Here is a 27,959-nt window from a genome sequence, read left to right on the forward strand (position 1 = left end):
ATTCTTCTTAGAGCCGAAATGAAACCCCCTAAAAGTCAAATTCGCATACTTCCCCGACCACACACAGCGACTCCTAGACAGACAGCATAGGTGCGTGTAACGTTCAAAAGGCGTTACAGGCGCGTAACGCGCACCTACAGGCGCCTGTGCTGAACTAAAATACTAAAGACCTTAACTGTTGGTACTGATATCGTCGTCCTTGCTTGTGTTTAATCCTCTTTTGTAAGTCGTTTATTGACAAAAGCGGTTGCTAAATAATTACATGAATATAAAACAAATGCTGGCTGCCACTATGCCAGACCCCAACCACCCATTGGATGTGTCAGTAAACCAACTGAGTTGCTGCTAAGATAGCATGTTTATGGCATTATTGGCGCGCGCAACCGACTCGATGCCACACAGTGCTCATATGTAGCCCAAAAATGGTGCACGCGACTACGGTACCCCAAAACGCCGCGCGCTTATGATGCACCGAAATGCTGTCTACGTATGTGGCTTACTAGGTTTTGAAACAGAGCCTCGTTTTCTAATGCACTTTGAGTCTGGAGTTGTGTGTGTGAGGGGGCACAGTCGAGTTTCCCACCTTGGCTCTCTTTCTTTCTCTCTCCCTCCCTCAGTGCGTGTGTGTGTGTCAGTGTGTGTCTGTCTCATGAACGGAACTGACCGCTGCTGCATCTGTGAGTTTCATTCACCAACAGACAACAGGATTAAATCACAACCGATCTGGATTTATTTTCCTCACATCCGCCCTTGGATGAGGTTCAGCGCTTCAGACGGGATTCAGAGATTCCGGTGAGTTCAAGTGTTGGAGTATCTGCATCATGCGTTTTGCAATTATAAATAAAGATATACATGGTATACAACTCTATAGCTATGCATGTGTTCAGTTAGAAATGACACTGAGTGCATTAATTAATTTATGAAAAGTGTTACACTTTATTTTAAGGTGTCCTTGTTACATTGCAATTATACATATAAGTACTGAGTAATATTACTTAACTACATGTACTTATATGGTTAGGGTTAGGATTTGGGTTTGGCTTAGGGTTACTTGCATGTAATTATGCATAATTAATTGTTATTATAATAGTAAGTACATGTAACGTGTAACAAGGACACCTTAAAATTAAGTGTTACCATGAAAAGTTACCTTGGTAACCATAGTTTCCCCCCAAAATCATATTTACTAGTGTACAGTAAAACTTTGATAGCGTAATATTAACATAAAAAAGAATTAAAAAGATTATAAAAGCTTTTTACACTGTATACATTTTTATGAATTTACTATAGTAACTATAGCTTCAGTGGCTACTATGGTACATTTTTTATAAGGGCTGGAATAATGAATTTCAGATGACTTGATTTAAATGATTAATTTATATACAGTTATTATGCAAACTGTTTAATTGTTATTAATTAACCACCAACTTAATAAGTTAAAGCAGTGATGTTTTTCAAATTAGCTAGTGTGTTTTTGTTGTATTTTTATAATTTTGAACAATCAGATTATTTTAATTAGACAATGATGAGGGTCCTGTGCACAGGTGGGCAATTACAGTCTAAATTCTCTCCCTTTTTTTTAATCGTGATTTAACAGAGCGCTCCAAACTCTGTTTCGTTCCCAGTCCGTGAGCGATGCCAAGCAAAGCAACTCTTCACGAGTCTTCTTAGGTATGCGTGACACCGTCGAGATTTCTGCTTCCCCCGATGGACGTGGCACACACACGTTTGTGTGGATTCCTGTGATTTTATTGCAGTGAAGCCCCTCTCTGGTTTCCCCGGGGTCACAGATGAACTGTAGAGTTAAACTTTGGGAAAAACATTTACTCCAGCTCAGTTTACTTATCCTGCCCACTGCCGGCCCTCGAGAAAAGGGAAAAAATCAGACGTTTCAGAGCTGTCAAAACGAAAAGCACTGTGTTTGACAGTAAAGTCAGAGGTGTAGCGGACAGGGAGAGAGATCTGATAACTAAACCGTGTGTCAGTTTGATTCTTGACCTACTTACCGCATCCCAGCTCTCTCTTCCAGCGGTATATATTTAAAGGAATAGTTTCTCAACAAAAAAAAAAAGGAATTCTGTCAAATTTACTCACCGAATGACAGTTCGGTGTTTCACCGAGAATGTTCAACCAAAAATGGTTCTTCTATGGCACCACTGCAAAACACCGAGCTTTACTTTTAAGAGTGTACATGAATTTGCATTGCGTGTTCAAATAATGATGTCTATAATACTGAACACCATTGGTTCTCCAATGTTATGAGATTGTTATGATGGAAAGGATGGAATGTTACATCAAAAGATGGAATATTTAAGATGCTTTAATGCAGGTGTTCCTCAAACAAAGCTGTCATTTGATTTCAGGAGACTTGGATTATAGTGCACTGGTCATATGCACTACTTTATGATATTTTTATGGTGCTTTTTTTGTCCATTTTGGAGTCTGGTCACTGTATGCTTTCATTGTATTGCAAAGAGCAGCTCGGACATTCTCGAAACATCTTTTGTGTTCCATTGAAGGAAGAAATTCCCATGACATGAGGGTGAGTAACTGATGACAAAATTTTGAGTGAACTCTTTCTTTATTTACTGTAGCATACATCATGCACTTTTGTGATGATGCACTGTATGCATATAATTTTGCATTACATTTAAGCATTATGTTCCTTTCCTCCTGCATTTTAAGACATAATTGGGCCGTATTTTCAGCACCGGGCAACATTAGAGCAACTTCGGTGAAAGGTTTGGATCTGACACAGTCTTGGCTCGGTCCACCTTAGCAGCTAAAGTCAACATGGCCTATATTTCACTCTCCTCCTCTTCCAGCACAGGAAGCTTCATCTGTGTGTGTGTGTGTGTGTGTGTGCGTGCGCGCACATGACACCCTTTCTCTTTTGTCGCCAACAAAAAAGTCCCTCCACTAACTTTAACTGCTTTACTGGACTTACATTTAAAAAGGGTCATATCAGTTGTTTAGCTTGATTTTTTGAGATGAAAGAGTTTAATGTACTATTAAAGCAACTTTCAGATTTTAAAACATTTTTTTAAGTGTTGCACACTTCCACAGCCTTCTGATTACTGCTTTTGGTGCAAATAAACTACTAATACTTAAGTGGATCTTAGGTTAATATATATTTGTATATATATATGTATGTGTGTGTGTGTAATTTTAAAAAACATACATATATACAAAAATGTATGATACAACCCCTTTAAGAGTCACGCATAGCTCCTCGAGTATGTGTTTTGTCTGTCTGTATATGCATGTGATTTTAAGCATGTCAAGAGGTCAGGGGTCATAAAATAGCAGGTGACAGCTGTAAAAGTGTAATTGGCGGAGTTTGTGTGCTTGAAGTTATTCTGTGCCGTGCAAATCCTGTGCTGTATAACTTTTGGGGTGTTCCTAAAAACACACACACACACACACACACACACACACACACACACACACGGAGTGTGTCCAGTCGGAGAGCGGTGTTAAATGATTCAATCTGTTGTAGCCTTGGCACCTTATGACTTTGTACGTGCGTATGTGTGTGCGAGCAAGTGTGGTGCATGAAATGTGTTTGCCAGTGTTTGAACACTTCATAAAATTATTTGTGGTTTCCCTCCTGAGTTCAAAGCTGGTGATGCCTAGCGGTGAAATTTTTGTTGTGAAATGGAAAAAGATGTGCACTTATGTGTGAGATTGTGAAAGTTTGCGTGTTATTTTACACGAAGCCCATGCATTAAAACCCCTAAACCACAGACACATTTGCATATCTAAATGATGACTTCATATAAAATGAATTATAATGAATACAGACCAACCAAAACTATTTCTTTGCATTTTTAGAATAAAAAAATACATGTCTTTATTTATGCATCTTTTTTTTTTTTTTTTCATCTTTCAGGACGTTTTTAAAGAAAGGTTTTGCCCGATTAGTTTTAGTGAACGACTGGCAGCATTTCTGTCCCCACAGTAAAATTACAGAGCTGTGATGCAACGCATGATGTATTACTGCACAGATTCTCAAATTATCTTCTAATTATTTTCAAATCAGCAATCAATGCATGACCCGGTCATCATGTGTGTTTTTCTGTGAGTGTGTGTGTGTGGTTAAGGATCGGGTTTTGCTGTTTTAGTAAGGGCTGGGTTTGGTCTGTGTGTGTGAGGGAAGGGTCTGGTCGCAGTGGCTGCATTCTTTTACCAGGCGGTTTTCTTTCCACTCGCACATTTAGTCATGCATTTAACTTGTCAGCTTGCTCTATGTGACTTTTTAATAAGTTTTAACCATTGAAAAACTTCCCAGACATGAATGGTTCCTCAAATCACGTGTGTTGTTGAGGAGTATGCTGTTACATTACTTTAGGTATCAGATGCACCATTTTCACCTGCTGGACCAGAAAACAAGTGGGGGGAAAATAGACTGGGCCTGAGACTCAATAAAACTTAAATCATGGAAAGAAATGTACAGTGCAGAAATCTGTAGTTATCAAAACTTCTTCACTATGTGGTAAGGAAAATCAACACTGATAATCTGTTTTCTTTGGATTCATTTATGCTGACAGCGAGCACGTCTCTCTGTCGTATCTTGTTATTGCAATCTTGAAGTTCTTAAAGGAAAATTGGTATTAATTAAAGAAGGGGGTCAGATGAGCAATACACGTGTGATTATTCTCTGGATTAGTTTGTCGAGACCAATTCCTCTCTCTCTATCTCCCATTAAAATCAACATGAAATTGCATTCACAACCCATTTAACTCCAATAATGTGATGTATTTCCAAATGAAAAAGATATTTAATAAGAAAATTGTATCCATCGGGAATTGACTGGATCTTCAGAAGTGTGAGTTTCATCCTGACTAAAGTCAGACCTGAACAGTGATATTTTATCATTATTTATAGTTCATTCATTTTTATATGTTCAGTTTTCCTTTTTTAATTTTAGTTTAATTTGAGTAATTTTGTGACTTTTTGCTCTTTTTTAAATATTACTATTTAGTTTTCATTCATTTTTATTTCAGTTTTAGATTATATTTAGTTATTTTCGATTTGTAATTTTCATGCTTCTACTTAAACTTTTTTCAGTTAGCTGACAAGGCAACATGTTTAACTTTCATTTAGTTTAAGTTTTTCATCTAATATTCATATTTTATTTCAACCTTAGTTCAGTTAACAAACATTTTGAATCATTTTAGTTAATGATAATAGCCCTGGACCTGAATGTGAGTTTGCTAAAACAGTGCCTGCATATTTGCTTGGCTATGAGTCAGTAACATTATCCATTAGTCTGTGAAGCCCTGGTGATGTCAAACAAAAAGGAAAGTCATTTCAGAGGCGGAGCAAGTTATAATTTGATGAAAGATTATAGAGACCGACGTTATTTTTTTATTTGACACTGGGATACAATAAAGTATTTTGCATGGAAAAAAATGACACTTCACCTTTAGATATGAAGAGTATTTAGTTGCCATCTGAGTTTGCGCACTTGTGTTATGTCTCAGTTCTGATGAATTCTGTGTCATGAGCAACACACACACGCACGCACGCACGCACGCACGCACGATGGAGAAACTCGACTCTCCTTATTTAGTCATTCTGTAAGAGACATCCATTCTTCATTGTGATCCATCTCTCTCTCTCTTTCACTCGCTCATATATTTCATCTCTACTTTGACATTCTTTATCTTCAGCCACTATCTGTCGTTTTTATTCTCCCCCCACATACCATCCCTTTCCTCAGTTCTGTCCATATTTGTCTCTTTTTGTCTCACTAAACCTTTCACCTATTTCTGTCTCATGCTCCTAATGTGTGTGTGTGTGAATCAGAGGGATGTGTATTCTTTTCCTCAGAATCTGACAGATCCGTCAGTAAATTATGTTGTGGCATGGACACACACACACACACACACACACACACACTGTGTAAACACAAAAAGACCACACAACCAGAGTATGTGCGTATACATACGATAGGGTCCAAACGCAACGACAAGGTTATGGGTTTGACTCCCAAAGAACGCATGAACTTATAAAACGTAATTCAACGTAAGTCAATGTGGAGAAAGTGTGTGTTTATATATTTAGGTACTCTGTTGGGCAGTTTCTATATATCTGCATTGGTAAGATGCTAATTTGTGGAAAAAGTTCGATTTTCTTTCTTCTATTGAAGCACAAGATGCTGGAAGATTCTGAAATAATGCTGGATAACACGATCATCAGGCTTTGTTCATAACAATTTCGATTGTATTTGTCAAATTGTTACAGTGATAATTTGTCATTAAGTTTTTGAACTGAATTAGAAAAGACTGCAAAATAGACACATTTTCAGTCGTGGTTAAACTTGTGGAGCCCCTTATGCGTGTTTCTCTGTGTGTTTATGTTAGAGTGATCGAGCGAGGTAGAGAAAGAGAGAGTTCGACTGACAACATGAGGGTGAGCTTAATTCTCTGTTTGGTGTTTGATGATGTGTGACTGAAGAGGTGTGTGTGTGGAAAGAAAGAGACCGTTTGGTAGAATGTGACCGAAACCGATGAAAAAAAAGGACAATTCTGAGCTAATTTTGTCTTCATATAAAACATATGCTGTACAATTTTCTTCGAAAACACAGGCTTTGTAGCTTCATAATACTAATGCTGGAAAAAAGGACACAAAAGCACCATAAAATGTAATAGAATCATAGAGTTGTATTATTGATTCAGTTAAATGAATGGATTTGTGAACTGAATCAACTGAATAATTGGAAAGATTTGACTCATACGAATGATTCGTTCATGAATCTGACATCTCTGATTCTTTGATTTTCAGTAAATGCGTCACATTTCTGTTTGTTTCTCACACATCGTATGATTTCAGAAAACTAGCACACACGTCGCAAGGACTACTCTCATGAGTGTTTTGGTTGCTTTTGTGTCCTTTTTGATGCTTGACAGCTTCATTGTAATTGCATGGGAAGAGCATGATATAGTAACAGATGTGACGTGAAGCCTGTATGCATCTGAGCCAATTCCTAATCTATTTTTCATCACAATAATGATGCTTAATTTATCTGGCTTGCACTGTTTTTATCAAATTTATAAGTTGCGTATAGCATGCTCGTTATTTGAGGGTCCATCTGTACCATTGCAAAGGGGCCCGAGCAGAAAGAGCTGCATTGATATTCACATCACACACACACAGTGACAGGTCCTAAGAGAGGAGTTTTACTCTGGTTTCATGGTTCATTGCTCTTTGTAATGCTGTAGAAGTGTGATTCGGCTCAGATACGCACTAATGTCAAACTGTTTCTCATTAACTCTAAACAGCGTGCGGATCTCATCAGATTCCCTCCCGGCTGATCATATGCGCGTCGACCTGCGGATCCAAGCATCAGGAGAGTTTGAGAGTATCGAGTTTTATACGTTCTGTGTCTGTCTGAAACATGACACATAGGATGCGGAACGGACTGTGACCTCTGATTCCTCCAGCAGTAGAGGTAGTGCGCTTTCTTTGTTTTAAAACAAGATAAATATCACAGTTTCGAAGAAATGTTTTACTGCTTTATGAATCTAGAAAAGCATCTGTGCACAGCAACATTATATTAAATGTTCTCATTCAAATCCCCTGGCCTCCAACGGCCCAAACTCCCCAAGAAAACATGAGGAATCTCAGCATGTGTTTACCAAGACAAAATTAACCCATCAAATAACAGCTGCAGTGTATTTCTGCATGCACGGCTTTCCTAAAATGGCTGAAACGTCTATAAATGAGCATTTCTAAACACACTTGCACAATCATCACTATTATTGTTGCTCTTTCCCTTAAATGTTTGCATCGTCCTGCAGCGTTTGTGCTCTAGAATCGAATAATTCCTCAAATCTTGGGTGTAATTGAGGAAAGATGTGTTGTTACTTTACTGGTAATCACCTGAAGGACCATAAAATGGGTGAAAAGACCCACAGATGCACATTGAAGCCAGATCTAGAGACTCGAGGGTGAACACTTTTGATTCGGGTCTGTGAGCAATCACTTAGCAACCCTAGCGACTGCATAGCGACACACTAAAATCTAATTAGAACACCTTTGCAACTGCATAGCGATGTCATGGACTTCACACACATCAGAGTAGCATCATGACAGTGAATTTTACAAATGATTGCAAAACGTTTCAGCTGCAAAATATTTAAAACTACCAAACAACTTATATAAAGTAGCTACATATATTTAACATTATTTAAAGAGGTCATATGATGTTGCTAAAAATAACATTATTTTGTGTATTTGGTGCAATAAAATGTGTTTATGCGGTTTAAGGTTCAAAAAACACATTATTTTCCACATACTGTACATTATTGTTTCTCCTCTATGCCCCGGCTTTCTGAAACGCGTCGATTTTTACAAAGCTCATCGGTCTGAAAAATCTTTGCGTGAATATTTGGGCGGCATTATGCAAATCTTCCCACATCGTGACGTAGACCTGTGGGGGTGTGTTAGAACGAGCCGTTTTAGGTAGGCGTGGTTGACTCTTAACTTTTATAAAGAATATCTCTTTGGATTTGAGACTTTAGTCTTTGCAAATTTACAGATCTTCTTTATGCACCAAGAGCTTGTATCACTTCAAAGAGAAAGAAAAAATTGAAATCGCATCACATGACCCCTTTAACAGTTCACTGATGTCCCTTTTTAGTGTAGTATTTGATTTAGTGCTTTGAATTTATCAATAACTACAGACCAACATTTGGTCCAAAACTATCTAGCCCCTATTGAGTGACAGTTGAATTTAGGCTGAATACTGTACATAACTATCTGTTTGTTTGTATTTAAATGTATTTTATTCATTTTTAAGTTTATTTTATTTATTACACATTTATTTATTTTATTTTAATTTTTTTAATGTATTTATTTATTTTTAAATGTATAATCAATTTTATTTATTGTTATTTTCACATTTTTATGTATTTATTTATTTATTTTTAAATTTAGTATTTTTTACATTTTTAAAAGTTAAGCACCACTTTTCATGGACTATTTGTTGAAAAAAGTTTTTTTTAGGCCTTGTTTTTTTACCTTATTGTATTCAGTGCACTTCATTTGTATTATGGGATCATTGCAGTAACATCATTTTTTTAACATGGTCCTTTGAAGTACTAATATAAATCTTATGGTGTATAAATATAGTTGACATTTTGCGCCTTTCCATTTCCAGACACGCACTGCCGAGAATTGGTCCTGGGAAAGTCGTCTATCCACTGGACATTTTCTGGCCAGGTCGTCTTACCAAGATATCACACATATGGCAGTCTGAAGAGACGCTACAGCCATATTTGTTTATTTGACTTCCCCCTCTCTCTACCCATCCATCTGGATACGTTCCTTCCCTTCCCCATCCCACAGTCATCATTCTCTCCCGTGACATCATGAGGAGTTTTTGGAACTTGCTTTCTCTGATTACTCTGTTTCATAAACTTCGCTGGGCCTCCAGTCACAGTCTGAACCCATTCACCGGGCCTCAAGTGACACCGACAGACCCTTGCTATGACGAGACGGGCGTCGCCCGCCGATGTATCCCAGAGTTCATCAATGCAGCATTCGGCCAAGAGGTCATCGTGTCGAGCGCATGCGGCCGGCCGCCGTCTCACTCCTGCAGTATAGTGGAACGCGATGACCATCCCGCTGTGCGTACGTGTCAGGTTTGTGATGCATCGGACCCTCGCCATGCCCACCCTGCCTCCTACCTCACCGACCTAAACTCCGCCCACAACCTCACCTGCTGGCAGTCGGAGAACCTGCAGGGCTCGCCGCTCAATGTGACGCTCACGCTGTCGCTCGGGAAGAAGTTCGAGATCACATATGTCAGCCTGCAGTTCTGTTCCCCGCGGCCCGAGTCCCTGGCCATCTATAAGAGCATGGACTACGGCCGTACTTGGACACCCTACCAGTTTTACTCGTCGCAGTGCCGTCGCATGTACAACCGGCCCAACAAAGCAACGATCACCAAGCAGAACGAGCAGGAAGCTTTATGTACAGATGGACACACCGATCTCTACCCGCTTTCCGGCGGCCTTATCGCTTTTAGTACGCTGGACGGTCGCCCTTCAGGAAAGGACTTCGACTCGAGCCCTGTTCTGCAGGACTGGGTGACGGTCACTGACATTCGAGTGGTCTTCAGTCGTCCGCAGCACCCTAGAGCACTGCCCATATCGGGAAGCGAGAGCGAAGACCCTCTCGGACCGCTCGGAACCCTGCCTACTTATTACTACGCGGTTGGTGACTTCCAAGTGGGTGGGAGGTGTAAATGTAACGGCCATGCCTCCAGGTGTGTGCGAGAGAAGGATGGGAAACTGGTGTGTGAATGCAAACACAACACAGAGGGTCCGGAGTGTGACCGCTGCAAACCGTTTCACTACGACCGGCCCTGGCAACGCGCGACAGCGAAAGAAGCCAACGAGTGCTTACGTAAGTTGCACACAGACTGGTGTGGTTTTTTTTAAATGTGGTAGTTGTTCAATCTTCGTTAGCTATTCCAAAACCTAGAGCCAGCTTTACTTGCAGCTTGTACCAGCGCAAAACCTTAAAACACTTCTGTCAGGAAGTCACGCAGTGAAAAATTAGCGATGAAAAGGCGTGGATACATTTACTTTTGCAACTGATCTTATTGCATATGCATTTATAGAGTTTCCCTGTCAGACGCTAAATTTATGGGAGGAGATTATTTAAATAAATCACACAATGTGATTTACTAAGGTTTGCGGTAGTCAATTTACTGGTATTTGTGCTATTATTTAACTCCCGAAAAAGCATGTCTTAACCCATTTGCACTTGACACGGCTGCGGCTGTTGCTCATTTGCGCTGCTCGTGGTAAATTGCATTGATCGTTATGGAAATTTGCTGGCTGTTCTTGAATTTGCACATTGTCAGTAGATCACCTGTAGAACTTTCCAATCGCATCAGCACTTTTATGAGATTGTGGTCTCACGCTAATTTGTCCTGTTTAGTAAATCTGGCCCCTAGTGAGCTGCCTTGATGATTACTGCCTACTATCCTAAAGGCTCGTTCACAACAAGGATAACTACACTTATAAAGTTTAATAATCATTCCTATTCTATGAGAATAACGAAGTCCACACCACAGCTATAACGATAATGACACAGAGGAATGATTCAGAACGATTTTTCAAGTTGATAAAAACACTGACAGTCAGAATCCACCCAACTCAAGAGCTTGAGCATTTAAAGTAGCAGACGATAAAACAGCAGTGCATGCTTATAATGAACAGAATATTATCATGCAATGGTGTGGACGCTAATGTTGTCATCATATCTTTATAGTTATCATTCTTAGTTTGAAGGGCCTTAATTGCCAATGATTTGGACTATTCTTCATATGCAGCTTAGCAAAAATCTACCATCAAACTCAATTGAAATCAATGGTAGCATTTTGCTAAACTATTGATGAAAATTCACAACACATACAAGTCTTGTGTAAAATAGGCTAAACTGTGTATTACATTTAATTATATATTTTTTCTACAATTCAGTATTGAATGAAATGTTATGCTAAATATCAGCAATTGTCACTGGGCCAACCAAATTACCAACCAAAAAACACTAGAACTGCTGTATGTTTATATTTTGCATTTCTCTCGAACTGTCCGCCATATTGAACGGACTTTTCACTGGAGCTTGTTGCAGTATATTCTGGAATTTTCTGAGAAAGATAAATCAAAATAAAGTGTTGAAAGCAGCATATTTATGCTGCTAACCTTTTGGAGTTGCTGTCTAGGTAGGCAGCTCACTACATTTCAGAACAGAGCTACAGTACAGTGTGGTGTTATGAAATGAGCTCTTGGCAAAAACGTGAAGGTTAATTCTCATCGCATCTCACATCTGAACTTGATTTATAAGCTTGACTTCGGGTGTATTAGTATTAATGCTGGATACATTCCATTGAATACATACAGACTGACACACGAGTGCAGGACAGAGATGTGTGTTTGTGTATGTCTTGCAGTATGTTAATCTTTACATAAACTTCGTCTCTTAGACCATGTCTGAAAAGCCCACGCTTAGAGCCGAACTCTACTGACAGCAGTGTGAGAGTACTAGGCCTATTTCACACGCGTGCAAAAGCAGCGTTTATTTATTTTGGTGGCCATATTAACACTGAATTCACATTGGCTGCTGAAGCAGAGCAGTGCCGTGTAGCAGAAACAGAAGTGTGAGCGTATTTTTGATGGCCATAGTGCACTAAACTGTGCAGAAAAGGTTTAAAATGCACCTATAAATGATAAAAAAAAAAAAATTCACATATTTATCAACACTTTTTGCAATATAGGGTTTTGTAAAGCAACACAAACACTTTCTGCTCAGTGAATCTGACTTTGTAGCTACAGTTTATGTGTAAAAAAAAAAAAAATCAGTTAATTTATGTTAAATATTGTTTAGTTTAATGTAAAAAGTTTATCACTAACTACAAACCAACATTTGGTCAAAAACTATATAACCCCTATAGAGTGACAGCCTAAGCTAAATTAAGCTCAATTTATTTAATCTAAATATGAAATTACCCATTCTGGGATAGTTTTGTTTTTAAATGTACTATTTTATTTTATTTTATGAAATGAACAGTTTAAAAAAATTTTTTTTTTAAAAGCTTATATAACTTTTTTATTTCCTGAAAGTTACATTTACTGACCTGTAAAAAAATAAAGTATATATATAAATAAATAAATATATATATATATATATATATAATTTTTGGCTGTGTTTTGTACTGTACATTCTTTTTTTTCTCTCTTTTTTAAGATGCATATACTTGCGGGCTCTACCTATGGTATCATTATTTAATACCATATATGATTGTTTTGTCTTTTTTGCACACAGTCTCTTTGAAGTACCTTTCAAAGAAAAATGTAAAGTGCCATGGTTATCTGATACCATCAATGTACCAAAACATAACAGTAGTTTATATAAGGATTCTAGCAACTATCTGCAGATGTACATCTACCCATATGTTAAAGATCAGTAGCAGCTGCAGATATTTATCTTATCTTATCAGACGGCAGTATAATTGCTCAACGAAAAATTAGCCGAATGGTGTAAATGTATTAATCTTTGTGTCAGGAGAGATATATTGTGTCCAAATGCTCCAGTTGGGCAGTCCTGACACTTCATTAGTATCACTAATGTCTCTCATAAATCTCTCTGCCTCGTCTAATTCTTCCTGTCCACTCGGCCTTTTTTCCCGTGTGCTTCTCTCTACACATCTCTGAGAGTTTGCAGATAGTTTATTTTTCTTTCTCTTAATGAAATGCAGAATTTGATTGGCAGCTCTCTGCGTTTGTCTCCTCTCACCTCTGGCTCTGTCTCTCCTCGTGCCATCTGCTGTGGTTTGGTGGCCCCGTCTCTGACTGACCCCCACTACACGCTCCACTCCCTTGTTTTCTCGCCTCGACACACGCCAAGGACTCCCGCCGATTTTGTGCCCGACCTGTCAGTGGTTGAGTGTGATCTCGTTAAAATCATCCCCCCATTCAGCTGAGAGAACAAGGACAGAGAGATTAGCAGAGTTATAGCAGACTAATGAGTGGCCGACCACAAACAGAGGCTCTGACACTTAAATCAAACATTTTGACTGTAGAAAATGTGTTTAATGATTGCCTCTATGAACAAATACTGTTGCTATGCAGTTGCTGGGGTTTTCTGGGTGGCTGTTAGTGTGGTTGCTGGGCTGATCTGTGTCAGTAGTGCTTTGCTATGCAGTTTCTAAGTGGTTGTTGCAGTTTCTTGCGCGGGTGGGTGTTTGAGTGATTCTTTGTGGTTGCTAAGGTGTTCTGCCTGTGAGTTTATGTGTTGCTATGCAGTTGCCTAGCTCTTCTGAGTGGTTGTTAGTGTGTTGCTATGTGGTTGCTAGGTTTTCTAAATGTCTGTTAGTGCATTGCTATGTGGTTGCTAAGGCTTTCCAAGTAGTTGTTACTACATTTCTATGCAGTTGTGTTCTAGCTGACTGTTAATGCGTTGCTATGCAGTTGATGGGGTGTTCTGTGTCATTAGCTCATTGCTATGCAGTTTCTAAGTGCTTGTCAGTGTGCTGCTAAGCGGTTGCTGGGGTGTTCTATGTTAGTGTTAGCTGTGCAGTTTCTAAGATGTTTTAGTTGAAAGGGTGTTGCTATGTGGTTGCTGGGCTGATCTATGTTATTATTGCGTTGCTATGCAGTTTCTAAGGTGTCCTAAATGGTCGTTGCAGTTAGTGGGGTGTTCTAAGTGAGTGTTAGTGTGTTGATATGCAGTTGCTGGGGTGTTTTAGGTCCGTGTTAATGTGTTGCTATGCAGTTGCTGGGATGTTTTAGGTCAGTGTTAATGCATTGCTATACAGTTGCTGGGATGTTTTAGGTCAGTGTTAATGCATTGCTATACAGTTGCTGGGGTGTTTTAGGTCAGTGTTAATGTGTTGCTATGCAGCTGCTGGGATGTTTTAGGTCAGTGTTAATGCGTTGCTATACAGTTGCTGGGGTGTTCTTGGTGAGAGTTGCCTGGGTGTTCTGGGTGGCTGTTGTGACTATGTGGTTGCTGGGCTGATCTGTGTCATTAGTGCGTTGCTATGCAGTTTCTAAGGTGTCCTAAGTGGTTGTCGCAGTTGCTGAGGTGTTCTAAGTGAGTGTTAGTGTGTTGCTATGCAGTTGCTGGGATATTTTAGGTCAGTGTTAATTTGTTGATCTGCAGTTGCTGGGGTGTTCTATGCTAGTTTAGGTCAGTGTTAAAGGGGTCATATGATGCTTTTTTAAAGATCATTATTTTGTGTATTTGGTGTAACAGAATATGTTGACATGCTTTAATGTTCAAAAAACACATAATTTTTCAAATACTTTACATTATTGTAGGTCCTCTATGCCCCGCCTCTCTCAAACACGTTGTTTTCTACAAAATATGACCCCTCTAATGTGTTGCTATACTTAGCTGCTGGATGGTTCTGAACATCTAAACATCAGTGCATTGCTATGTGGTTGCTGGGGGTGTTCTATGTTAGTGTTAGCTATGCAGTTTCTAAGATGTTCAAAGTGGTAGTTAGTGCATTGATATAAAGTTATTTTTTTTCTGAGCAGCTGTTGCTATGTGGTTGCTGGACTGATCTTTGTTGTTAGTGCATTGCTATGCAGCTTCTAAGGTATTCTATGTGGTTGTTAGTATTTTGCTATGTTGCTAAAGTGTTTTAAGTGATTGTTAATGTGTTGCTATGCAGTTGCTGGAGTGTTCTGGGTATCTGTTCAGTGTTGTTAGTGTTAGCTATGCAGTTTCTAAGATGTTCTAAGTGGTAATTAGTGCAGTTGCCAGGGTGTTATGAGTTGCTAGTAATGAGTTGCTATGCGGGTGCTGGTGTGTTCTAAGTGCTTGATTGTGTGTTGATATGCAGTTACTAAGGAGTTCTAAGTGGTTGTTAGTGAGTTGCTATGCGGTTGCTAGGGTAATATAATAAAGTGTATGTGTATGTGTGTATATGTATGCCAGTCACGGCCACCTGCACAGGACACTGATAAAATGAGTACTAACCATATCCTCATTAAACATACACACAAGCCCACTTTTACTGCCTTAGATTTCCTATACGTCACAAACCAAAACATGCTGCTTCCGAGGATAAAAAAAACGCCACACAGAGCGTTAATGATATAAAGCTGTGACGCTGTAGAGAAACCCTGTAGAGATATGTTTATCTTCCTGTTTATTTGTTAGTCTGCCAACGATTATGTGTCTTGGAACTAGCTTGTCGTTTTGTTTCTTTGCGTGCTACGATTCAAAGGACACATTTGTCGAAGAAGTTGTTAAAAAAATTGTTTGTGCTCTTGTAAAACCAAAGCCATCTAGAAATTTGGACTGGATTTGTATTATTTCCTGTTCACTCCAGCAGTATCTAAACAGTCTGAAAGATGCCTGTAAACCAAAAATACGAAATGCCACCTTTTATGTTTGGCTCGTCTAAACACATGTAACCAATTAAGTAAATTAATAAATAAAAGCACTCTCAGCGCCCTATTACTCCATTTTATGTGAGCGTAAGTATCATGACATTTCAAAACAAATATAAAGCATATAAAATGTAGAGTTTAGTCAGAGATCTCCAGCATGAAATAGCGGCGGCGTGTCTGTAACTCATCAACGTCGCAAGTCTTGCGCTATTGTCCTGTGCCAAACTTTCAGAGAAGAAATTTCCAGCTGTTGCCTGTTTCTGGGAGTTTGGAAGTGAGTCACTCTTCAGCAAGTGAAATGCCTGTTCAGTTGAATAGAAATTTAAAAGATTAAAAACATGTCCGCCAAAGGCCGAGATTGACTTGACTAATCGACATTTTCCTGTTTTTTTGGATGTTTTGAATCACCATCCTGTTGTGTTTTTGAAGGGCTTGCCAACGAACCTGGCAGGATTCGTACAGTGTTCTGGAGATTGTTACTTGTTTCACTGACAGTTGTTTTATTTATTTATTATTATCTGTCCTTTTTTCCCTCCTATAGCGACAGGAAGATTGTAGTGAATTGGTTCGTTCAGACATTTTATGTAAATCACTTTTTGCAAACCACTTGAAAAACATGAACACTTTTGTTCAGATGATCATCCGAATGAACTGATTCACTAAAATGAATCAGATTAACTGATTCATTTGAGGCCCTGCGTCGAAGACATTTTACACATGACTTTTTATGTGTGTTTTTTTTGTAGCTAAATATTATATATATACAGTATATATATGAGGATCTCAACTGAGCATTAAACAAATCAGTTTACATTAAGTACAACTACTAAAAGATGACACACCACAAAGCATACCATATTAGTTGTATTAAATGTAAATTGATTTGTTTAATGCTCTCACCCTAATAGAGATTCTCATTGTTTTTGTGCCAGATAAATACTGTTGTGTGTGCAAAAAATAAAGTTATTGGCCATTCAGAGAAATTAGCCGTTTCTTTTCAAGTAGCTTGTTTGTAATTTAAATTATGAGTAGCTTGTAGCTCGACCAGCTACAGTTTCAAAAGTTTCAAAGCAGCTTCACTGCCAAATTGCTGTTTTGACTACACCCAACTCTTGTGTTATGACTTTTCCCAATTTTCCTAACTCTTTTGGAATCCAAAATCACTCACTTTTCTCTCACAGGCAGAAAACAAAAGATCTGAACGGAGACGAGAGACTTCACGGCTCTTTCATGTGTGAACAATCTACGCAACAGGAAACGCCTAATCAATTAGAAACACCTGTGAGCCAAATGTTCTGATATTTATGCTCACATAAAACCACGGATGGAATTTTAAATGAGCTGTTATTCCTAGTTGATAAAACATATGCGTGTTAAAACGTACAGGTGATGTTCTGTGGAAGGTGTTATTCTGCGGTTTTGGTGCTTTTTATTAGCGGCATTCACTGAGACAAGCATCACTATCACTCTTGCGTATACTTTAGGTTAGAGATTTGAATTTCAATTTTAACCAAAAATGAAATTCTGTCATCATTTACTCACCCTCAAGTTGTTCCAAATCTGTCTAAATTTATTTCATCTGCTAAACACAAAAGAAGATGCTTTGAAGAATGTGGATAACCAAAAAGTTGATGGTCCCCATTGACTTCAATAGTATTTTTTTTCCATAATATGGAAGTCAATGGGGACCAGCAAATGGTAACAGCAGTTAGTATTTTTATATTGTTTGACTGTACAGCAATATTAGTATAATTACAATTAGTTTGTACAGTTAATTAATCATATTAATTTAGACATTATAATCCAAAACATATGTAGAGTTATACGTGTCTGTGTTCTAATTTTCACAACATTAACTGTAAGATGTATGGCGTTTACAGAAATATGTTTCTGGGTGTAGTTCTGTGCATACCTGTAGTGCACGCTCCATCAAACTAACGTTTCTGCTCTAGTTCTGGGTTTGCTCTAACCTCAGGTTAATAGGTTTGAGTGCTTTCAGCTGTGTTTGGAAAGCTCTTGTAATAGAGGAAGGGTGCCATTGAGAAAGACCCTTGGAACAACTTTAGATTAAGTACCACGCTCAAGGCACAAATGCAGCGCTGAGAGATAACAGCAAACCAGTGCTCGTTTCCAAAGCCTTTCCGCTCAATTCAGGCCCCATCTGGATACGCCCTAGAAGGTGTTCACATTTAGAACGTATGCTTTAATAATTCAATCTCTGTCTTGTGCGTGTGTGACTGTGTAGTGCTTTATTTGGGTGTGAATATGTGTGCTCTTTTTGTCACACGTTTGGAATTTCATTTGGAGAAATGCACACACCCTGACAACACTCACAATCACACACATCGCCTGCAGACGTTTATCGAGGTGAATTTGCTGTAATCTCACCCTGTTGACTTTAGCCCTGAAACCCCCTGAAATTACACCCCCTTTTCGTGAGCCCCGTCACACACACACACACACACACACACACACACACACTCACACTCAAACAGAGCAGCAGATGGTGTGTGTGAGGGAATGGCCCGAGCAAGTTTCATTAACCACAGAATTCCATACAAATTGGCCCTGTAATAACACACACAAACACACACGCACACACACACACACACACAGACAACGTTAAACACTGAAATGAAACAGGTAGGCATTTCAAATATAAACCCATTTACTTTTTAGAGCAGATATTTGAATATAATATTATATAATGGATATATATAAAATTCAGGATAAAGAGTGTTAATTCAGGATATTTGGGAATATGTTACTCTCTATTGCAAAAACTGTTCCAGTTTACCTGATATATTTCTTTATTTAATTCTATAATAAATCATAAATGCAAATATATAATTTTGTCTTATTATATCTTATTTATTGTATTATAAATATTATATATATAAAATGTACATATGTACATATACAGTTTACACACACACACACACATATATATATATATATATATACATATGCCTTTAATATAATATATTAAATACATATATTTATATTTATAAATAAATAATTAAATATATGTGTATAAATATACACAACTACATTTTGCTCTGGATCTATGAATGCTATATCTGTGAAGTCAACATGAAATCAAAATTGACCCTATACTTTTTAAATTCATGTTCCTGGTTTAATTGATGTGGTATATGGTATTTATTTTTATTTTCATCAAATTGCAGTAACCTTGGAATGACAAACTGGAATAACTGCTTTTGAAACAACATTCCTTTTTGGTTCATTTTAAGCAATATTAAAACAACTATTTAGTCCAACACTGAAAACTCTTTGAAATACATCACATTAAACAAGTAAAATGGGTTGCAAACATTGTTTCATGTTGACTTAAAAAATAAAGGTTCAGTATATATAAAGAACCTTTTTTTTTGGGCTGTATAGAGTTCTTGAGTTGCTGTATGGTTCTTTGGAGACTAGTAAAGTTTGTTTCATTACAGGTTCCTCAGACCAGTGTTTTGCTTTCTAGTTTCTTTAAAGCACCAGAACACAGATGACTTTCTTAAAATATATAAAACATTCCTTGTGGAGATCTAAAGCTTCTCCTGTAGTGTCAGACTGTAAAATCCTTTTACTGATATTGTATGTCTCAAACTGTTATCTTTTTGAGAAAAAACATCATATGCACATATGCGTGAGATGTAACTTCAATCGATAACATGTTCACCCTGTCTTTCTTTATAGCGTGTAATTGTAACCTGCACGCGCGGCGCTGTCGCTTTAACATGGAGTTGTATAAGCTCTCAGGCCGTAAGAGTGGAGGAGTGTGTATGAACTGCAGACACAATACCGCCGGACGCCACTGCCATTACTGCAAAGAGGGATTCTACAGAGACATGGGCAAACCCATCACACACCGCCGAGCCTGCAAAGGTACGACACTCGTTATCTTTTACTGTTAGATCTACAGTTAACATCAGATATTTATAGAAGCCTGTTTCCACCACTGGATAAAAAATAAAAAAGGTAACTGCGACTTTTTATCTCACAATTCTGACTTTTTTCTCGCAATTCTGAATTTTTTCTCAGAATTGCGTGATATAAACTCACAATTCTAAAAAAATAAAGTCACAATTCTGAGAAATAAAGTCAGAATTGCGAGATATAAACGATTGCAAGAAAAAAGGTTTAAACTCGTAATTCTGAGAAAAAAGTCAGAATGGCTAGATGTAAGCTCAATTCTAAGAAATAAAGTCGCAATTCTGAGAAATATTCGCCATAGTGAGAAATAAAGTTGCAGTTGCGAGATATAAACTCGCATTTGCAAGAAAAAAGTCAAATTGCGAGATTTAAACTCGTAATTCGGAGAAAAAAAGTCAGAATGGCTAGATATAAATTCAGTTCTGATAAATAAATTTGCAATTCTGAGAAATAAAGTCGCAATTCTGAGAAATATTCGCCATAGTGAGAAATAAAGTCGCAGTTGCGAGATATAAACTCGCATTTGCAAGAAAAAAGTCAAATCGCGAGATTTAATCTCGTAATTCGGAGAAAAAAAGTCAGAATGGCTAGATATAAACTCAATTCTGAGAAATAAATTTGCAATTCTGAGAAATAGTTACAATTCTGTGAAATAGTCGCCATTGTGAGAAATAAAGTCAGACTTGCGACATATTATTGTGAATTTATATCTCACAGTTCTGACTTTATAACATGCAATTGCGACTTTATATCCTGTAATTCTGACTTATTTTCCTCTCAATTGTGAGTTTATATCCCTCGAAAAAAAATCTGAATTGTAAGCTGCAAACTCGCAATTGTAAGAAAACAAATCAGAATTGCTAGATATAAAGTTGCAATTACCTTTTTTTATTTTTTATTCAGTGGCGGAAACAGGCTTCCATAAATATTCATGTCTATATCTTCAAAAAGCGATTTTTGTTTTTATTCCTTCACCTCTAAACTCCAGTGAGTCAAAATTGTTTGTTGAATTGCAAAGTGATGCAAAAAATGAAGAAGTCGATCTCATTTACAGCAGCTGTGTGTCATTCAGCGCCCCTAGTGGCAACATGCGAATTTACAAAATGAATGACCGTTTCCAAGCAGATTTTCCCTTCCGCTATAAAAACAGGAAGTCCCATCCCAAACAATTTGGGACCACTCAAATAAACAGGACAATGTTTCTTACTGGTTAATGTGTAATGGGCTGCTGTCAGATCATTTTTTGCTGTTTACAGAACCAAGAGCTATAGTATACAAATAATTTGAAAAACTTTGAAATTCAAGTGTGATTTCTGAGGATATCTGTCAATTAATAGCGACATGTTATGTGTTGTGTTCCAAAAAATCACTTACAGCTGTTTAAAGTACTTACACAAACCTTTATACATGATGGTATTGAGCAATAACATGGCGATTTTCGTACATTTATGTATTATTTTTGGGCAGTGTTGTTCATGTAGTGGGTTCATGTGTTTATTAAAAGCTGATTATTAAATCATACAAATTTAAATAAATAATTATAATATATATTATACTTATAATTATGATATAATAAATAATTGTAAAATAAAAACAATCAACATAAAACACAATCAGATATTTTATTTATTTACTTGCAAGCCATTTGACCATTAACCGTGAACATGCAAATGTGTTGTTAAATTAGTTGAAATATTAACTTGTGCATCTTCAAGTAAATATATTAAGTCAAAGAGGTTCGTGACAAAAGAGTTTGTGAAATCCTAGTCTAGATCTTTAACACTATTTATTTAATTTTGGACCTTGAAAACTGTATGCAGGATGTGTTTATACATGGTTTTATAGCTTACTGCGTTACATAAGAGTCACTTGTCTTTATTTTCTCACTGTGACTCAGTCATTTTTATGGTTTAAAAACATGCTGTTTATTTATGGGTGAAAAAATGTATTTATGTGTGTAAAATGTTTTATGCACTGTTTCCAGCTAGAAAACTTCCACCCAAAATCAGTAGCATATATATATATATATATATATATATATATATATATATAAATATAAAAATAGAATACATGTCAATAAAACCACACCAGGACCGGTGTGCATTGGGAGCAGCCTGTACATGAAGCTCATATATCTGCTGCCGTCACACCGGCCAAAGCAAACACACATCAGAGTTTGAGAAAAATTGAAGTGTTTGGATAAAAGATGTCTTGTAAGTTGAGAATTTCTGGACGGAAAAGTCAGTCCATAAGTAGAGGGATTTCTGTAAGTTAAATTGCATGCAGCATGAAACGTCTGCTTCCTACGAAACTATCAATCAGTAATTCTGCTTTTGAGGCTGCTGGAAAAATGTGCAATTTCTGTGCCAAGAGTTGAAATGTATTCACCTGGATCAGTGATATGGTTTATATGTGCAATAATTAACAGTGATAAAGTGTGAGTGTGTGTGTGTGTGTGTATGAAATATCATTATTATTAGTGGTGTAGAGCCCTATGGGTTTCGGTGATGTGGAAAACGCAGATAGAATAACGGAATCCAGTTATAAAAATGGAATTTACAGTATAACACGAAATGTAATGGAATTTGGCAAATGCTGGATGAATAAATCAAAAGTAGGACTATAAACTTAAATGGAAATATGGACTCGTGTCGTGTGAATATTAGCTCAAGCTCAAAAGACTGATATTTAAATATGTAGTCTGTAGTTCTGCGAGTCATATACGCACAGACTGAAAACTCTTCACAACAACTCGTCAAAATAAGTTTGTTTTAACTATGACAGAAATATAAAATAATAATATTGAAATTATTATTGCATTATTATTGCCAGTTTGACAAAAAAAAATAAAATGTATATTTTCTTTTGATCACATTTTAGAAGATTGATTAAACTGTTAAACTATGACAGAAATATAAAATAATAATATTGAAATTATTATTGCATTTTAACAGTACAGCTTTTTTTGCAGCACTTGCCTGCCAGTTTGACAAAAAAAAATAAAATGTATATTTTCTTTTGATCACATTTTAGAAGATTGATTAAACTGTTAATGTTTTATGCCTTTATTTGACTACCACAGTTTTTGATAATAAATTAGTATAAAATCATTCATTCAGATTTAAACAAATATTTATTACTAAAAAAAATGAAACATTTCACAGGGCTGTTGTAAAAAATTGTCAAAAATTATAAAATTATCAAAGTCTTATGAGTTAAATTGATTAGATATGCTTTTTGATTATTAAAATTGAATGAAATCATTCAAATGTAATCCATAAAATTACAGAAAACACGGAATTTGGGAAAAATAATAAAAATTGATTTCTTAGGGCCCTAAAAATGTAATGTTTGTTAAACTGTTAATAAATTGCTGTAAAATTGTAACACTAAAATTTAATTACTAACATTAAACCATAATCCAGAAAAAAATAAAACAAAACATTTTTTTTTCAGATTGATTAGGGCCCTAAAAATGTAAACTTATTAAACTTTTATTAAATTCTAACACTAAAATTGAATTACTGAAATTAAAACAGAATCTAGAAAAATTAAAACGGAAAACAAACGGAATCCAGAAAAATTGGGAAGCAAGCAGACCACCTTAGCGTCACAAGCGTCTTATGTTTGCTTTCATAAATTGTAAAAGTCTAGTTGTTTCTGCTGCTCTCTGCTGGTTTGAAATGACCTCAATAGCATTTGGTTGAGTGTGCTGGTAACGAGAACCAGAGCTACTCTTGCATAAGAGTGTTTGTGGCTTCCTGAACCTTTTTCAGTATGACATTTGTACTTGACTGAATGAATGTGTGTATGCGCGTCAATCAGGTGCTCTTTTGTTGTGCTGTCAGTGTTAATTTGATAACGCCCATGTTGAGCGCTGAGACTCTTATCAGCGTTACTGTGATACAGCACCTGAGAATTCCTTAAATTCCACCTGCACACACACACACACACACACAGACACACACACACAGACAGATGAAGTCACAGCTCGATCTCTGGACCGTCCAGCTTCACCTGCAGCTGCCACAGCTGTTCAAACCTTATCTCTGTGTGTGTGTGTGTGTGTGTGTGTTTTGAGAGTCTCGACACAGAGAGGAAACACACATTTTCGCATCAGTGCACATACACATGTAGACACATGCTTAAACATTAGTATGGACAACACTAATACCATCATTATAATTATAAAACTGTTCACTTTTTTGCCCAAAATCCAGAGTTACTGGTGAATCGCATATAATATAAAATCAAATATACATTTTTTTTTATCTTTATTTATTTACCTCATTTTATTTCAACATTTCTATTTTTCATTTAGTTTAACTAAAATAACTAAAACTGAAATAAAAATTAATAAATTCTATATAGACAAAAAATGGCAAAAACCCAAAACAAAATTACTAAAACTTTAACTAAAATAAAAACAGGAAGTATAAAATAAAAACTAATTCAAACACAAAATGTATAATAGTATCTCAATGACACTAAAGTAATACTGGTCTATAAATGAAAATATGACATTGAAAATGAAAAAAAGAAGAAAAAAAGGTTTTCTTTTCTCTGAACTTGAATCTGGACTTTACATTCACACTGTTAACAAATATTAGCCACAATATTTTGAAATAGACAGTGCCAAAATAAAAATCACTTGGAGAATTCACATGCAAGACAAAATTGCAAACTGCACTGAGACCTGAAGCAAATATGAATTCATATAAATTATATTTATTTATTTTATTAATGTAATTTAATTTAATTTTAATACATTTTTTATTTATTTGTATTTATTTAATAACAAATAATTATTTCATTTTATTTGTCACCATATGTTTCCCACACTTTTTTCATGTCATAGTTTGGATAACTTAAAAAATGGTTATATTAAAGAATAATTAGATATGCACAATCTTTTGACTGGTAGTGTAAGCAGCTCTTGGTATTGGCATCATAACATGATGATTTCTGAACGGGCCATTGTTGTTGCTGTAGTTTTAATATTGCATTGTGAGTGTTCAAGTATGTTACGCAGTATGAAACCATTTTCCATGCTGTGACTCTTTGTTTGTTGTTGTGGGAGACTTCGGTTACTATGTGTAATTCCTGTAATACAGCACCTAATTTAATATAATATTGAGCCATCTGACTTTAAATGAGATATAGCAGTGTGTGTGTGTGTGTGTGTGTGTGTGTGTGTGTGTGTGTGGGAGCTGCAGGTAAAACATGTAACCAGACGACGGGTCAGTGCCCGTGTAAAGACGGGGTGACTGGCATCACATGCAACCGCTGTGCTAAAGGGTATCAGCAGAGCCGATCGCCCGTCGCCCCGTGCATTAGTGAGTGACACACACACAGTTGTTTATCAGTCTACATGGAGATGTATTATTAACTTATATTTTTTATAAAAACAATGACTAATACTAACCCAAACTGACACCCGACCCTGACAGAAAAGTTTTTGCATTACAAAAAAAGCATTATTCACTTTATTTATGTATCATTTTTACGAATCAGGAGCCCCAAGGTACGAGTAAGCATGTATATTTTGTCATTGAGATTGTTATAGTTTTTATAAATATTTAGAATTGTATATTTTTTTAACTGTTATTTCTATATTTTCTGTTTATATATATATATACACACACACACACACGTATATATATATATATATAGTTTTTAGTCATTTTTATTTCAGTTTTAGTTATTTTAGTTTAAAAAGAGAATTGTTTGTAACTTGATTATTTTTTTATTGAAATGTTCAATTTCTGATGAAAACAGTTTTTATACTTTTAGTTTTAGTTAATGAACAGAGAGAGAGAGAGAGAGAGAGAGCGTTCACAACATGCATGGAAGACAAAATTGCAAACTGTATTGAGATATGAAGCAAATGTGAATTCATGGAGATTAAATCTATTTATAATTTATTTTATTTAATGTAATTTAACTTTATATTATTTTATTTTTTGTCTGGAAACTAATTGCATTATGTCTGGTTGGCACACTTTGATAGATGTGATGAACTTTTAGGGACAATTTTGTCTTCGAAGTATAGCTAAGTGAACATATGGTTAGCTATCACACATAGTAAGGCAGCAGGTGTGTAAATCACAGTCTGTCAATCAAACACCTTCTCCACACCTGCACAATTAGATTTAAGTGCATTCATTTGGTGGATGCTTTTATCCAATTGACTTACATTGTATTCACAGTCTACCATTTGTCAGTTCATGCATTTCTTGAGAATCAAACCCATGACCTTTAGTGCCAAATGTACCATTTGAGCTACAGGAACGCACACTGACGTCATGCTGTACTGTGTCTTTCAGAAATCCCTGTTATAAAGCCGACGGCTGTGATCAGCACTACAGAGGAGCCTGCAGGTAGGTGCACAAACACACACAGACACATTCAGAACAGAGTTTAGAGACAGACAGAGGAAGTAACGCTCACTTTTGTGTGGCGCTTCGCTCCGTAACACTGGTGGAACGGGGCGGAGAACTCGCAATCTGTCCTTGTCATGAGTGAAAGTGAAACAGAGGTGTGTGTGTGAAAGCAGAGAAGTGAAGGAATTGTGTGTGTTTTCAACAGCTCTTCTGGGTCAATGAACACTTCACACAGTGTGCCACATGAGCGCTACACATACACACACACACACACACACACTAAAGTCATGCCAACTATTGCAAACACTCTAAAACACTCACAATACCCTGTTGAAAACACCAGGAAAGGCTTCCAACTAGCTTAACTAGCTTAACCAGCAAGTGGGCCTTGGTAAACCAACTTTACCAGTTGCTAGTTGCATGCTAGTTGACCAGCATTTTCTAAATATGCTAAATAGTGTAGATATGCTGGTCCAGCAAAAACTAGCCTGAACCAGGATGGATAGATAGAGTTCATTATTCAAATACAATGTTGAGTTTATGCTTGAGTTATTTTAGTGATTTAGACACGTTTTAATGTGTTTTTAAAAGAGTGCATTCACAGTGCATTTTAATTGTAAAAAAATTTAAATTTAAAAATGACTGTGTTTACAGATTGTGACTCATACTGTAAACCACTGAAGGGAAATCTCAAGATAAACATGAAGAAATACTGCAAAAAGGACTATGGTACAGTTCCTTTATCATTCATTCTGTTCTTTCCTTTCAGTCACATTTTATTTAAGAAGCATTTGTTATGATTTAATGCAAAACTGAGCTTTCCGTTAAGCGTATATGTGATGTATCGTTCTCGTGTGTGTGTGTGTAGCTGTCCAGGTCAGTGTGTTGGACATGGAGACCGTCGGCGATTGGGCCAAATTTGCCATCAGCCTGGTGTCTGTGTACAAGAGCCGCGGAGAACCACTGAAGAGAGGCGATCACGTGCTGTGGGTCCATATGAAGGATCTGGCCTGCAAATGTCCGCGGATACACATGGGCAAACGCTTCCTCATCCTGGGCACGAGTGAGGGCGCCGCGAGCCCCGAACGCCCAGGACTGCTGGCCGACAAAAACAGCCTGGTCATTCAGTGGAGGGACATTTGGACTCGACGACTGCGCAAGATCCAGCGCAGAGAGAAGAAAGGCAAGTGCAGCAAAGCATGATGGGATGGCAGGGAACTCTTTATTATTGACCACTGTCCTGTGGACACGGGGAGGCCGGAGGCCTAGAGTGAGCCGCGGCCTAGCGTATGCAGAGGCCGGCTTGAGTGAGGAACGGCTGGCAGGCTTGAGAACGGCGCGGCCGGCGGGCTTGCGGCAACCACATGTGACGACCCCGGGCTGGACTCCGCTTCGTACACGGTGAAAGCCGATCCGGTGATCCACAGCGTGAAGTTGATGTATTTCCTCAGCGACCAGCACGGATCAGCTCTAGGCATGACGAAGTGGATATCGTCCTCTTTTGGAAGACCAAACAAAGTAGTTTCGCTTTCACAATGAAACACAGCGCCTTCACGACATGGCGGCGGCGGCAACAACAATACTACAGCGAGAATAAAAGTTACGCCTTCTTTCTTTCCGTGAACATTTGGGCGGCATTATGCAAATCTTCCCACATCGTGACGTAGACATGTGGGGGGCGTGTTAGAATGAATCTCTTTGGATTTGAGAC

General features: G+C 37.2%; 1 protein-coding gene across 1 annotated transcript; it reads left to right on the forward strand.

Moving 5' to 3' along the window:
* The first annotated feature begins 701 nt into the window (after positions 1-701).
* LOC107677217 (netrin-3-like) lies at positions 702-27,495 on the forward strand. Its single transcript, XM_016472029.1, has 8 exons — positions 702-792; positions 7,287-7,456; positions 9,167-10,416; positions 19,629-19,816; positions 25,051-25,201; positions 26,192-26,245; positions 26,903-26,977; positions 27,117-27,495. The coding sequence occupies exons 3-8, from the start codon at positions 9,378-9,380 to the stop codon at positions 27,449-27,451; spliced, it is 1,842 nt and encodes a 613-aa protein (XP_016327515.1). The 5' UTR covers positions 702-792; positions 7,287-7,456; positions 9,167-9,377; the 3' UTR covers positions 27,452-27,495.
* Positions 27,496-27,959: the final 464 nt, after the last annotated feature.

The sequence above is a fragment of the Sinocyclocheilus anshuiensis genome, unplaced genomic scaffold (assembly GCF_001515605.1).
Source record: "Sinocyclocheilus anshuiensis isolate Anshui unplaced genomic scaffold, SAMN03320099.WGS_v1.1 scaffold392, whole genome shotgun sequence".
Lineage (NCBI taxonomy): Eukaryota > Metazoa > Chordata > Actinopteri > Cypriniformes > Cyprinidae > Sinocyclocheilus > Sinocyclocheilus anshuiensis.

What these genes read in the sequence shown, in the direction of transcription:
- LOC107677217 (XM_016472029.1), top strand. Translation starts at nt 9,378, where the DNA reads ATGAGGAGTTTTTGGAACTTGCTTTCTCTGATTACTCTGTTTCATAAA. An exon ending in GCCCGTCGCCCCGTGCATTA is followed by an intron (nt 25,202 to 26,191) that starts GTGAGTGACACA and finishes TGTGTCTTTCAG; the next exon opens with AAATCCCTGTTATAAAGCCG. An exon ending in CACTACAGAGGAGCCTGCAG is followed by an intron (nt 26,246 to 26,902) that starts GTAGGTGCACAA and finishes CTGTGTTTACAG; the next exon opens with ATTGTGACTCATACTGTAAA.